General features: G+C 38.5%; 1 protein-coding gene across 12 annotated transcripts in view; it reads left to right on the top strand.

The window, feature by feature from the left end:
• Positions 1 to 14,985, top strand: part of Magi2 (membrane associated guanylate kinase, WW and PDZ domain containing 2) — a 1,273,508-nt gene that overhangs the window by 701,379 nt on the left and 557,144 nt on the right. For all 12 annotated transcript variants that reach the window (XM_087206547.1, XM_021253974.2, XM_087206545.1 and 9 more), the window contains one exon: positions 3,468 to 3,587. In XM_087206547.1, coding sequence (XP_087062673.1) covers positions 3,468 to 3,587 — 120 coding nt within the window. The remainder of the gene's footprint in view (positions 1 to 3,467; positions 3,588 to 14,985) is intronic.

Raw genomic sequence — 14,985 nt, 5'->3', positions numbered from 1 at the left:
TCAACACCGATGTGTGCCGGTGCTGGAGGTGGACACACAGGACTTAGTGTCTGTCCTGCTGGATTTCAGTCTTCCTTTGGTCACATTCTTTCCTATCCACCCATTCCTCCCTTTTGGAATGAAATTGTTCACCTTGTACCATTGTACCTTAGAACTATGTAGCTTAGATTACTTAATTTTTTACAGAGAGTCACAAGTTTCCTTGAGTCTCAGAAGAGAGTTGCATTTTGACTATTGGAAAATGTTGCAGCTCTTGATACTTTGGGGAAAAAGGATTGTTGCTTTTCTGATTGTACTCAGGACAGCAGTATTATATTGGGTAGAATTATGGGCTTGGTATTGGCTTTATTGGGAGGTTCCACGTGCTTTAAGGAGCTGTGTTTGGGTGTGAAGTTGACAAGTTATGGTGAAGTTGTGGGGGAGTGCCAACTTGACTGGCTCTTGGATTTGCCTGGGGGTTGGCAGAGCACATTTGTTGAGCGGACTATGGAGGGATTGCCTAGTGGTCAGAGTCTTATTCCTCAGCCGTCCTTGCTGATGCTCCCCTGCTCTCCTGCTCTGCTTCCTGGTTGCCCTGACCTAGCAGCTTGCTCTGCCACAAACTCCCACTAGGATGTTTATACTTTGGAGCAGCCAGCCATGGACTGAACTTTCTGAAAACATGGGCCAAATTCAACCTCTCCCACTTTAAGTTGTGTCAGGTATTTTGTCTCAGCATTTGGAGATGTGACTAATACAGTATTCATTTGATGTAAAGTTTTTTTCTACTGGACGAATAGCAGAAGGAAAGGAGAAAGTGGTGTACTTGAGGGGATAGAATTGCCCACCATACAGAACTAAATCCTCATTTTCTTTACTGAAAAGTTAAGAAGTAATCACTAAGGTAAAAAAAGGAGACTCCTAACAGATGTGAAGTTAAACCAAAAGAATCAGCTGAAAGTGTTGCCCATGTTTTCTCCTGGATAAAAGAAAATGTGTGTGGGGGGTGAGAATTTACTTTCAAAAATAATAAACTTGGTCCGGGGATTTAGCTCAATGGTTCCGCCGCCTGCCTTGCAAGTGCAAGGACCCGAGTTCGATCCCCGGTACCAAAAGAAATAAGCTTGATAGAATTGCTTGAAAGTTAAAAATATCTGCATGTGTAGCTTTGATTTTTTAAAAACGGCAAATTTTGAAAGGAAGCAAAGATGACATATATCTTAGCAAGATGGGTTTCCAATCAAGTATTAGTTTTGAAGGAAAAGAGAAAATGTGAAGATAAAGTAAGTAAGAAAAATGGAAATCAGAAAACTTTATGGCGTTTGATTTCATACAGATCTTACTTCACCAGGAAAAGATGGAGCTCATTCGTGACGTCTTTAGAAAGTCAAAATGGTTGAGTATTGGAAGTGTTGGGTATGTGACAGAGACCAGAAGACACGGAAGAGGAGTCCCAAGAGTCAGCAGAATCAAACTGACTAAATAAGCTGGACGTGCAGGGTACTTTGTCAGTGAGAGCTTGCAGTTTTCTGTTGCAGCTCCAGTTAGGAGCGACCTTGGGGGCTGATGACGCGTGGAGATGTGGTGAAGGGGAACTAAAGGATTGGAGACTTTGTAGGTAGCTCGTGTCCACTGCAGTTAGGGAGGCAAATGAACCCAGATTTGGGAACCACGAGGGAAGGAGGTGGAGGATGTAGAAATCATAATTAGAAGGAACAGGAAGCAAAAAGAGAGTGCGAGATTGAGTTCAGAGATCCAGGTTGCAGCTTTTGAGATTGTAGAACAAAGCTTTTTCAAGTAGCAAGTGGGCCAGCTCCTGGAAGGTCAACTGCAGCAGGTGACATTGACACATCACAGAGGGAAGGAATCAGGCAGAGGCAGAGATGAGAGCCCACACGAGGCCCACCCTGAACCAGGAGGAGCACAACCACACACATACTCCTAGGGTTCAGTACCCGCAGTGGCCCCACGTAGGTCAGCAGCCCTGGAAATTGCCTCAGGCACAGGCGCCTGTGTGCACAGATTGTGCTGGGAGTGCCTTGCCAAACTGCCAGCAGTTCAGCATGTGACTTCTGAAATACGCAAATACGTTAGTAAGGAAAAATTGAATCTTTGTTATGTGATTTTTCTTAATGATTAGAGTGTATTCTAAATAAACCAAACAACAAATTGATTGCCAAAAACCATGTTAATGCCCTTTTAATTCACAAGGGTTAAACACATAAAAGTCAGGATATTGGAAATTAAGGTTCTCATAAATACAGCAATTTGACAACATTATGTGTACTAGGTGTGGGAGGTTTATATTTTACAGCATAAAAGCAGTAGGAAATTCTCACTTAAACCAGATAAAATAACAACTTTGGGGGAAGTCATTAAACATGATTATAGAAAAAAAGTGTCTTGCAATCCCCAAAGAACGATTGTAAAACTTAATATTAGAAAATAATGGGTTCACATCTTAAAAAATGTTTTTGATAATTTTTTATATTAAATCAACTTTCCAAGCACATTGTGTATCCTGACAGTGGTTTGTGCTTCTCATTTGCAGTTCAGCTTTGATCCAGAAAAAGAATTGACTGGCTACTTTCATGATTAGATTGATAAAGATTTTAAATTCAAAGAAAAAAATTAAAATGTCAAAATTTAAGAATTCCAAATACTCTTTTGTTTGGTATATAGACAATATGGGAATATTTAAACATGAAGAAGTGTTTCTCTGTTTGCCCTCTGTATATTTTTGCATACTTTTTGCATGTATGCATTATGTACCTACCAATCTGACCGTGAAAATGCCCTATACCAGTAGCATATAAGGGAGGTATTCGCCTGTATAATGAAGCCAAGAAAGACCTTCTCCTACAAAGTTAGATGTGATGTTTCCCCCCATGATAATTACTAACACAATTTAAATTTTTGCCTCATTCCAATTATTAAATTGCAGGGGAGAAAAACTTATGAGTCTATATCTGATACAAGTGATTTTTTGGGTGCAAAATTAACAAATAAAATCCAACAGACAATCTCCCCCAAAGAAAGCAGATCACAAAAATATAAAGATAAGCTGACATTTTGCTAGTATTTCTACTTTCCATTGTCTGTGTCATAACACAGCAGTTTGTTCTGTTGTGCCGAACAGTAGAGGTCCATTCATGGAAGTGGAATGCGTAACTGCCTGAGCTTGCAGATTGCTGGCCCACTGTTCCAGCCACCTCCTCCGAGGGGCACAGTGGTCTGCGGTCTGCACTGAGAACTCTGCAGCAGTAAACTCTTTCTAAGCTCAATGGAAAAAATGCTTTGTATATTTACTTTTATCTTTGCCCCCTGCTACATTCTGTTGCCAAACAAACAGAAGGACAAATGCAAACTGCCAACTCACATGATGTGCAAACAAGTGTTCTTGAATATTCAGAAGTATGGTGGTATTTCTAAAGTTCAGCGGCAGACCATTTAGCATGTTTCTTTTGTTTCTCATTGCCCTTATTCAGGCACCACAAGGCCACATAAGGAGGGCGAGGTCCCTGGCGTGGACTACATTTTCATCACTGTGGAAGATTTTATGGAATTGGAGAAAAGTGGTGCCCTCCTAGAAAGTGGGACCTATGAAGGTAAGCACACCTTCCTGAGAAGTCTGTACCTCATGGTGTCACTTTATTTTTTATTTGATTGAAATACATGAAAACATTGGATTAGCAATGTGCTGGCGTTCCCGGTTTGAGAGCTTTAATAAGATAATTTTGGAAACAAGTGGAAATACTTCTGAATTAATTCTACTCTTAAAATGCTGAAAGAAAAATGTATATTGATACCTACTGAAGTGTCCTTGTGATTGTCTTCCAGATAGAAAGTCTTTGACCCTAGGTAGCATCTACTAGGGAGCTGGTGGGGTGCCATTCTGGTCCTGTCCGTGTCTCCTTGTCACATTCTCAACTTACTCCTCCTCACCGGTCTTCGTTTGGCTCTCTTGCCAAATGGTGGGACAGGAAAATGTGATCTGTAAATGAATTCCTAAATTCTACTCCCATAGCAAGTCTCCCTGTGTAGCTGAGTCAAATAGGAACAAATGAAACCAAAACCTTCCATTTGAGAAGTGTGCGTTAGTGGAAAGGGCACTGTAATATGAACCAGAATTTGCCTCCCTAACTAATGTGCCATTAGTTACTCTAAATACAATCATGGAAACTTTGTAGTATAGCTGTAAAAGGGCACATGATGGGATTGAAAAGTAAAAAGAAATAATAATGTGCTAATTTGAGCACATTTGTGCAATTTGGGTAACATTTACCTGCATTTGGTTTATGTCTAATGAAATAATGTATCTGCCTGTGTAATTAGATTTTAACGTAACTAAAAAAGTAGAAAACAATACCTTTCATTCCTACTTCATAGTTTTTTATGCATGTAAGTCATATGCACATATACTATTGTTTGAAGTTGTATCTAGTTTTACAGAACTGTAATTAATAGTGATATTAAAATCAGAACTTATATGAATGATGATTTAGCTCACCTAACATCTAAATTCTACCAACTAGCATCAAATAGGCTGCATTTGATATTTAACAATTTGGCCTTCCATTTTCTTAGTTACCTAGTTCAGTGGACTATGGTTATTTACAAACTTAATATATTGAGGTTGTTAAAAATATTGAATTTTCTTCTATTAGTTAGAATTCGTAAGATAATTTAGACTGGGACATTTGTTTTAACTAAGGCTGAGATATTTGGTTGTTTATTGTCACATTTCCAGGAAATAGGCACAAATATTCAGGACAGGTTTTGTGCCTAAGCGTTTTGTCTTCTTCATATTGACAAGAATAAAAGGTACTAGAGATTGATTGAAAATATTGTAAATAAACCAGTTGTGTTGGTAATGGAAAGGTGCTTTCAACTATGTAGAAAGTGCTCTGTGGATAAATCATAGAAAAATAGATCAAATAAGTCTGAGTAAATAATACATTTTATCAAATATTTTCTGGTGGGTTTTGTGACAGTGGTAGCCATTAGTTTGTGTGTCCAATAGTAATGTATTGCATTTAATTACTTTATTAAATATCCTATTTATATAGTGAAGAACCAATGACAACATACAGGATCATTCCATGATCAGCCTGATTAGCAATGTGACTTTTTCTTTTTGCTTATGAAAATAAAAACTGTTTAGAAAAACTGAGTATATAAGCTGAAAAAAAATTAAGCCAAACACCTATTTAAAAATTTTCAGGGCGGGGGATTTAGCTCAGTGGTTCGTCGCCTGCTGCGCAAGCGCAAGGACCCCAGTTCAATCCCTGGTACCCCCCACCTCAAAATTTTTTCATTATTCTTAAGCTAGATGTCATGAAATTTTATATCAGTACTTTAAAATATACCTTAGGTTAAATATCAGGTTCCATTTAATTTTTGAAGCCAATATCCTGAGACCATCTAAGTATTACCAAGTTTTGTGAGCTAGAGTAAATCATCCTGATGCTTCTTTAAACATCTTCCCAGTACTGAGTGTACACTTTGCTGGGGTTGGTGCCAATTGTTTTATCACTTCCAGAGTACATACAGCTGAGTATTGTGTAATAAAACTAATTTCCAAATGCAACTTCCTCAGTGTCATCAGTGCTATTATTTACAAATACAGCATGTGTATATAGATAAAAGCAAATCTCTTTTCTCAGATCACATAGCCAACTTGGGTAGCCACCAAGTAAAGATTCTCAAATCTCTGGATCCTACAACTATAGCTAAGAATCCAGTAAAACTCACTTTCTAATAAAAATCACTGCATTCCTGCAGGGCTGGCCATAGAGCTACCACTTAATGAGCCACTTGTCCAGGAAAGACAGGCAATGCTTTTTCTGCTGTTGGTGCTTTCAGAATGTACAGAATAACAATCATGTGCTACTCGACTGGACAAAGACAGATATGAGTGAAAGCTTTTACATTTGTCAGGCCTTCTCAATATCAACTTCACATATAGATTCTCTATTAAAAGTCTGGTCGCTCTATATTATTTGTTCTCCCTTTTACAGTGTGCACCGGGCCTTGCTCACTTCTCTCCTGGCTTTTGCATTCTCCTCTCCCTTATTTAGAGCCCTTGAGGAGACTAGAAAGTCCATCTTCAGTATTTCATGAATACACCATAGAAAATAAGAGGAGATTGAGTTACTTGCAGCATTGAAGTTATAGACTTTCTGTTAACAATGTGAGGTCCCTTTAAAACTAAAAGGAGCTCCCCAAAATCCACTCTGCAGTCCCAAACAGCAAGGCCACTAATGAAACAGGAGGAAAATGATATCTCCTGTTCCGATTTGCCGATCCCACATGCCTCCCAATGTGTACATTTCTTGCCAGGAATATTGACAATTGCTTCCCTTTTCATAGTAGCAAAGATCAAAGGCATCCTTTATGAAATGCCTTGTTTAGCTGCTTATCGATGAATAACCAGATCTGCTTGTTTTTGTACTTCCTTCGCACCACTTGGTTTTCAAAAGGAAACACCCACCTATAAACTAATCATGAACAAATGATGTATTCTTTTAAGCATTTAATATGCATGCATTTTTGTTTCATTGTCAGTTATTCTCATTTTAATCTTAGTGGACAGATACAACTAAAATGAATTTGTCCATTATTTTGTTGATTAGGAGCAAATGGATTGTCCTGCATTTTAGTTTTACTTCTTGAAGATTGAGTCAAAGATCTTATTCCTAAAGAGCAATTCTGTTACTTAGTGGGTCCACAAGGAAGGCTTGACATGGTTTAGTTAGCATCCACAGCTATGTTACACGGCTCCAGACCGAACTGTCATTGATTCTTAAAGCCTTTCTCCTGCTCATCCTCAGCCCACCTTCCCCATTTGAATCCCCCATTTCGGCCACTATAGAACAGTGTCGGATGACTTCACATGTGACTGGTGCAGAAGACCTGGCTGTGGTAAAGGAATGTTTTTCTATGACTTGGCTGATTTCACCCTCACCTTTTCATACCCACTCAGGTTTAAAGTTTCGTTTATGAATTGTATTATTTAAAAAATCTGTTAATAATCTAGAATTGATCGATAGAACAAAGCCTGGCCACAAACCTGCCATAATTCCAAGTAACAGGAACTCTGCATTAGGACTGAAGATGAAGGCTTTGCGTAAAGCACAAGCCAAGAGTTCTCCGGATGACTGCCAATCATTCTGTTGGAATTCAGTTCACGTGCAGGTATAGGTGAGGCAGCACTAGGTAGAATCAAAGGAGTAGGCCCTTAACTCTAACAGTTAAGGACACTAAGGAAGACAATTTGCCCGGAACTGTCCGAAGTGCTGAGTTATCTCCGGCTCTGAATCCGTGAATCTGGCCGGACCTGCTTCTTCCAGTTGTCTGGAATGTAGACTCATGATTTTGCTCACCACTCGGACCAGTTGTCTGCCTGCACCTGTGTCCTGAACGTCATGACCCGGGATCCCCAGAGCTGGGCCTAGGCTGGCTTTCACGTGTCCAGCTGATCCACAGCCATGTTCCGGAGCAGCACTTCCACTGAAACTGTCAGTTTTCTTCTGTGCTTTTCAAATAAAACAAAAATGTTGTTTATCTACAGATGAGATCAGTTATTCTTAAATGTTGCTTTTAAGTGGGCATAAGACCAGTTGTTAATTTCTCCAATTTTTAAGAGGATCAAATCAAGATGAGCAAGATATTGGGGCATATGATAGAATATAGTGGAAATATATCATTTACCCATAGCTCTATGGTTTCTCCTAATCATTATGCATATATATATATATATATATATGGTTTCTCCTAATCATTATATATATAATATTATATATAATTAAATACATGAGAATATGAGAGAGAGAGAGAGAGAGAGAAAGGATTGAGTCAACCAAAAACACCATGTAATTTTTTTTTCCATTAAGTTTATTGGTTCATTTTAGGTATTCGGTACAGTTGCATTCATCATTGGGATCTTGTACCTCTACATAATCTATCTTGGTTCTTATTTTTTCCCATTCCCCTGCCCTTCCTTCAACCCCTCCATCCTTCCCTATTTACAAAGACTTTGTTTCCATTTTTTCATTTTCTCATATTAATTCCATTCCCTTCTTTCCTTTCCCTTACCCCTCCCACTTCCCCTTCCCCTTTGCCCCTTTTCTTCCTATTTCACATCATCTATTATAACTTTTAGTCCTTATTTACACTTTTAGTTTCTCACACCAGAGAAACTACTTGGTATTTACACATGTAAATGTGTGTCCTATTTATTTCACTTAAGAGTATGGCCTCAAGGTGCATCCATTTAGCTATACATGTCTCTAGTTTCTCATTCTTTATGGCTGAGTAGTACTCCATTTTATAAAAAAAAACCCACATCTTCTTTATCCAGTTTCCAGTTGATGGGCACTTGGGTTGCTTCCAAGTTTTAGCTATTACAAACTGTGCCACTATAAACATGGGTGAGCATATATCACTGTGGTATGTTTCTTTTAATTCTTTTGGAAAGATACGCAGCAGGGGAATAGCTGGGTCAAATGGGACCTCTAGTCCTAGTTCTTTGAGGTATCTCCACACTGATTTCCACAGTGGCTGCACCAGTCTACACTCCCACCAACAATGGAGAAGGGTTCCTTTCTCTCCACACCCCCACCAGCATTTGTTATTGGTTGATTTCTTGATAGCAGCCATTCTTTCTGGGGTGAGGTGGAATCTCAGTGTTGTTTTCATCTGCATCTCTCCAATGACCAGTGATGTCGAACATTTTTTCATATGTTTATTTGCTGCTTTTACTTCTTTGTCTGAGAAATATCTATTCATTTCAGATGCCCATTTTTGAATTGGGTCTTTGAATTTGGGGGGTCTGATTTTTTTAAGTTCTTTATATATTCTAGATAGTAGTCCTTGGTCTGAGGAACAGCTGATAAAATTTTTTTCTCACATTGTAGGTTGCCTCTTAGCTCTGTTGGTGGTTTCTCTTGCAGTGCAGAAGCTTTATAATAAGATGAGTTCCCAGTTTTTGATTTTTTTTGTGCTAGTTCCTATGCTACTGAGTTTTTGTTCATAAAGTCTTTTCCTATGCCAGTGTCTTCAAGAGTTCTCCCTAACTTATCTTCCAGCAAGTTTAGTGTTTCTGTTTTAATATTTAGATCTTTAATCCACTTCAATTTGAGTTTAGTGCATGGTGAAAAATTGGGGTCTAGTTTTAATCTTTGGCAGGTTTTAATCCATTTTTTCCAACACCATTTATTAAAGAAGCTATCTTTCCTCCAGTGAGGATGGTTGGCTCCTTTGTCAAAGATGAGGTAGCTGAGTATGTCTGGAGTTGTTTCTGTATCTTCTAATCTATTCCACTGATCCTTGGGTCTGTTTCTTTGCCAGTACCATGCTGTTTTATCACAGTAGCTTTGTAGTATAGTTTCAAGTTGGGGATTGTGATACCCCCCAGCCATGTCTCTGTTGCCTAGAATTGCTTTTGCTATTCTAGGTCTTTTCTGGTTCCAAATGAATTTTTGGATTGTTTTCTCTAGTTCTGTGAAATATACTTTTTTTTGGAGGGGGGATTTCAATCAGGATTGCATTGAATCTATATAGCAATTTTGGAAGTATGACCATTTTCACTATGTTTGTTCTTCCTACCCAGGAACAAGAGATGTCTTTCCATTTTCTTATATCCTCCTTGGTCTCTTTTTTTCAGAGTTCTGTAGCTTTCAATGTAGAAGTCTTTTGCTTCCTTCATTAGATTGATTCCTAGATATTTCATTTTTTTAGATGCTATTGTGAAAGGAATTGTTTTCCTAATTTCTCTCTCAGAGAGTCTGTTATTCAGCACTTGTAATTTCATATGGAGAATTGTGGAATTGAAGTTTTCTCAAACTAAATATAAAAGAGTGCTATATTTTCTGCATCTTATAAAAATTGGATGTTAAGTAGAAATAATTATCTAGGAAATAATCCTAGCACTCCTATAATGAGAGAAGAGATAAAACAATTTTACACAAATATATTTTATTTTACTAACAGATGTTTTTAGCATAACATACTCATTTATTATTGAAATTCTGAATCTATTTTTAGTCAAGTCACCATATTATTGGCACAATAGTCTTAAGAAAAACCATCCTTCCATAGGTTGAAAATTCTACCCACTGAAATATCCATTAGTCTTGGGGATACATTCTTAGAATAGTTCCAAAACTAGTCCCAGAAATAGCATTCACTTCTTTGCCTGTCACCACCCATAATAATATTAGGTACAATCTAGGGTTCAGAAACTGTGAAGTACACAGTGTAATTCATTTCCCTCTATCTTATAATTTTAATTATGATAATTTTTCAAATCCCACATCCTGTACATCCCTTAGTGATTTTTTTTTTTTTTGGTACTGGGATCAAACTCGGGACCTTGCGCTTGCAAAGCAGGCAGTGGCACCACTGAGCTAAATTCCCAGCCCCCCTTATTAGCAATTTTTATCTGAAACAAACTGAGAATTCATCTGGATAAAAATCACACCCCTCATTGAGTGGGAAGAAAAAATGCCTGACTTCAAAATTTTTACATATTTTTCTCTTGTGTTTTGACAAATAAAACTTCCTTGCTTTCTGTGATTGGGTGAATATTTTTAAGCCTTTTCATTGTTTTTTTTTCTGAGTGAACAAAGAAAAATGATAAAACACTGATAGTATTTTAAAATTTTCATATGCGTATTGTACAGCTGTGAATATATATTACACTACATTCACTTGATCTGACAATTCCATGACTGCCAGAGACAATATGTTCATTCGTTCTACAAGAGGAACACATGAGGGTCTTGATCAAATTGATCACAGGTCCTTTACCTGAGAGCCATGTACCTCGGAAGCAAGCTCAACGGTAGAGACAAGAATCTAGTTGACTGTAGGTCTCTTTCTGAGGGAATAAAAATCCTCAAAAATGGAACAAGCAGTGCCCTAATTTTTATTGCTAAGCAAACCCTTTATTTAAGTAAATCCTTGATCTTAATCTCCAACAAAGATACAACAGATGCAGATGATTTTATTTTCCAAACTGAAACTTTTATACAGGCTGCAGAACAACAAAATCTGAAACTTTGAGGCAAGCATTGGTCATTCTTACTGTGATTAACAATTCTAATGTAATATTTCTCAAAAACACCCTGCTGTGTTTAAAAGCAATCACATCATAGGAGATTCATGTCATATAAATCTCCTTGTTGAGGGCTTGGATATCCTGACTAGTATGACAGGTCATTCATAAAATGTAATATGATGTTGAAGCCGTCATCCTTTCCAAAACAATGATTAGTTCCCTTAGATCTGTTATAGGCTGCAGTTATATATAGTAACTGGATAAAATTAGGATTAGTCAACCTATTGTGTCTGTATGAGGCTGTTTCCATGAAGGAAAATTCGAAAGACTCGCCGGAGATTTAGCTCAGTGGTTTTGCCGCCTGCCGTGCAAGCGCAAGAACCCAAGTTTGATCCCCGGAACCAAAAAAAAAAAATATATATATATATATAAAATTCAAAAGACTCTACAAATATGAATTTTAGTGAACAGTGGAAAGTACAAATTGATAATAGTAGTTATAACAAAATGGAAAGTTTGACTGATACTGTCTTCAGCCTATTTGTACCAGTTATGCTGGAATTGTTTCTGCTCCTCAAACATAGCAAGCTCATTTCTGCCCATCTAGGATTTGACATTTTTTATTCTTTTGCACCAATCTTCTACCAATTATCTTCTGAGTCTTTTCCTCACTTCAGTGTTTTAATCCAAGTCATCTTCAGTCCAAGGAACTCTTACCTAACCACTGTGTCCAGTAGTGCATTTGCTGCCATTCTCTGTTCACTTCCCATGAGGTATTTTTCTTTATTCCACTTACTATACCTGCAGTATAGTCTATATCCATTTATTTATTCATTTACTTTCGATATTCCCCAATAAAGTGTAAACCCCAATTGTCAGAGAATCACTTCTAATCCTCTGGCTCAGGATGATCAGTAAAGATAGTTGAGTGAATGGCTCACTCGGATTCCTTTCTGTAACCCAACAGTGGGAGCCCTCTCTCCCGTCCATGGAGATGTGCCCTGGTTTGAGACTCTGAGACGCATCTACTTCCTAATCAAAATGGCCTGGGCCAATAGTTGGGAGGAGCAGCATCGATTTAGCCTTAGAAATTGGTCACAGGATAAACTTATATCATAACTATAATAATTTGTTTTGTTTTCATTCTTATGATTGACACATAGGTCCCTGTTCTGAGTTCTCATCCTTGTTTCTCTCTTGGTACCTTACAAAATATAAGTTTTCCCTGAATATAGTTCCTAACATTCCCCACAGTCCGGTTTCCTTACACTAATTCATGGTGGGTCAAACCCCTCAGTTAAAAATCTGGTAGACTACCCCAGCATCATCAAGTGCCTATGGGTTATACTACCTATGGATTAATGGCAATCACATTTCCCCGTGACTGTTTTATTCATGCTGTCTTTCTTTTTCCCCCAGTTCTTGTAAGGACACCCTTGATTTCTCTGCCTTCAGTACAGAAATCAGTGGAGAGAGAGGAAGTCGTAATAATGAGGCCTTACTTATGGGCAATATAGAAAAGTCCTGGAATAATTTGGAAAATATGAAAATTCAGGCAGTTATTTTTTTAAGAAAAGGAACTATCATGTATGTTCTCTCACTAAAGAGACACAGAGACTTTATAATTGATGACAGCACGTGATTGGAGTTTATTAAGTACTCCTAGGCATTTTCTGGCTGATTTTTTGATAAACTATAGGGGAGCGTGAGTTTGTTTTCATTTTTAGGAGAAATAATGAAAAAAAGAATGAAAATGAAATTTTATCCAGTTCTTTTACTGTTCACTGTTAATAAGGTTTTTGCCCCAGTTCACCCTTTTCTTGTCTTTTTTTTTGTATTAGGTTGGCTTTAAATTTTCTTATATGAAAATTTGATTCCTTTCACCAAGTTATTGTGTAAAATGATTAACTGGACATGTATATTTTAAATGTAAATGCTGATAAGAGCTCAAATACTTAATGTGCAGAGTCAGTAAGCAAAAATTTGATGTACAGAATATTCCGTGTCTTGTACTGTACTGCATGTTCTGTGCCTTATAATCTACAGAAGTCTCAATTGACATGAACCTGGTGATGGTGGCTAAGCAAAAGGAGACTTGAGTGTCGTCTCTGGCGCCAGCGCGTTTCCTTCCCTCCTCTCCCTGCCTCCACGCTGTGTCTGAAGACCCCCCGCAGGGCCCTGATGTGGCTAGAGGAGCCCGCCTTGGCCCTGGGATCTGCTATTGGCTCTGTCCCCTCTGGGCTGGTCCACAGGACAGACTGTTCCCCGCTCAGGTCCCTTAGCCTTGCTTCCTGGAAGATTAGCTATTTCCAGTTTCTGCCTCTGCTCTCCAAGGATGACAGCAAATTCTCCCTGTAAAACTTCCAGAGCAACACTTTCCAGGGCAGCTGTCTGGTTTCCCTGGAGATGAGACAAGCGTCACCAGACCTGGGGGAAGTGCAGCCCACAGGAACATGGGCAGTTGCAATCATTCGCACCCACAAGGCTCGCCAGGAAAACTACTTTTCAAATAGTATTTATGAGTTAGATAGAGTGGTGCCTACGTTCACGAACTCAGTTCTTTCCACGATTCTAGTCACAAACCAAGAATCAAATTCAGCGGTTGGGTTCAATGTTGACCTTATGGGGAAATTTAATGTGGTTTTCATCCAGTTTGGGTTTGCACCCAGAATCATGGAGAAAATTGAGTTCATGAACTGAGGTACCACTTAATTTTAACTACGCTCTTCCCTCTTCCCATATTACCCTCCAATTTACTAAGGGTCTTATCTATGGTGAAAGCTGGCAGCAAACTAGAGGCAGAGGTGGGCAATGTTGTGTTAGTTGGGGAGGTGTAAGCGCAGTGAGTCTGAAGGTAGCACAGTGAGAAGTGACGGAAAAGCTCAGTACTTGTAAGAAAAAATGTGGTAACAGAGTTGCCCAGGGTCATTGGCTAAAGTGAGAGCGCTCATCGGTCCAGCAGAGCACGGCGCAGTATGGCAGGGAGCACAGCTACTGATTCTCCTCATAGTGACCCTGAGTGAGCCAGAAAAGGTTTGATCATATGCAGAAATGCTGTAGTTGAGGAAGATTTCCTTCACAGCTGATGAAAATGTGAAGGTTTAAACTTCTGAAGGGGAAAGGCTGGAATAATCACCTAAGGAGAATAGCACATACCCTGAAAATGCCAGGCAATGAGATGCATCTCTTGTTATAAAATAGCTTAACTGTCTGCTGTCTAGAGTAATTTATGTTACAGATTCATATTTACATTCAAATTAACTCTTGATTCTATTGTCTCAACAATTATTTTACAAAGGTAATCCATAAATGCAAATACACCTTATATGCCTAAGACAGACTGAGCCTATACAATATGCTGAAGAAAAATGATCTCAGAGGTTCCAATTATAATGAGGCTGGAAAGTACACACTCTTTGGTTACAGGGATGTTTGTGAGTTTCTGTAAAGTAAGAAATCCTCTGTATTCGCAAAGCAACTAATGAATATGCCACATTTAAAATAGGTCTGCCAGGGCCGGGGATTTAGCTCAGTGGTTCCAGTGCCTGCCTTGCAAGTGCAAGGTCCCGAGTTCGATCCCTGGTACCAAAAAAATAAATAAAATAGGTCTGCCAGTATGCAGATACCTCAAAGAACTAGGACTAGAGGTCCCATTTGACCCAGCTATCCCCCTGTTGTGTATCTTCCCAAAAGAATTAAAAGATTCATACCACAGTGATATATGTGTACCCATGTTCATAGTAGCACGGTTTGTAATAGCTAAAGCTTGGAAACAGCCCAAGTGCCCATCAACTGGAAACTGGATAAAGAAAATGTGGGGTTTTTTATAAAATGGAGTACTACTCAGCCATAAAGAAAGAAAAACTAGAGTCATTTATAGCTAAGTGGATGCACATTGAGGCGATACTCTTAAGTGAAATAAATAGGACACACGTGTGTAAATA

Source organism: Heterocephalus glaber, unplaced genomic scaffold (assembly GCF_053883595.1).
Source record: "Heterocephalus glaber isolate CG9 unplaced genomic scaffold, H.glaber_assembly_v1.0 deba00000676, whole genome shotgun sequence".
NCBI classification, from domain to species: domain Eukaryota; kingdom Metazoa; phylum Chordata; class Mammalia; order Rodentia; family Bathyergidae; genus Heterocephalus; species Heterocephalus glaber.
This window is presented reverse-complemented; position numbering and strand designations above follow the sequence as displayed.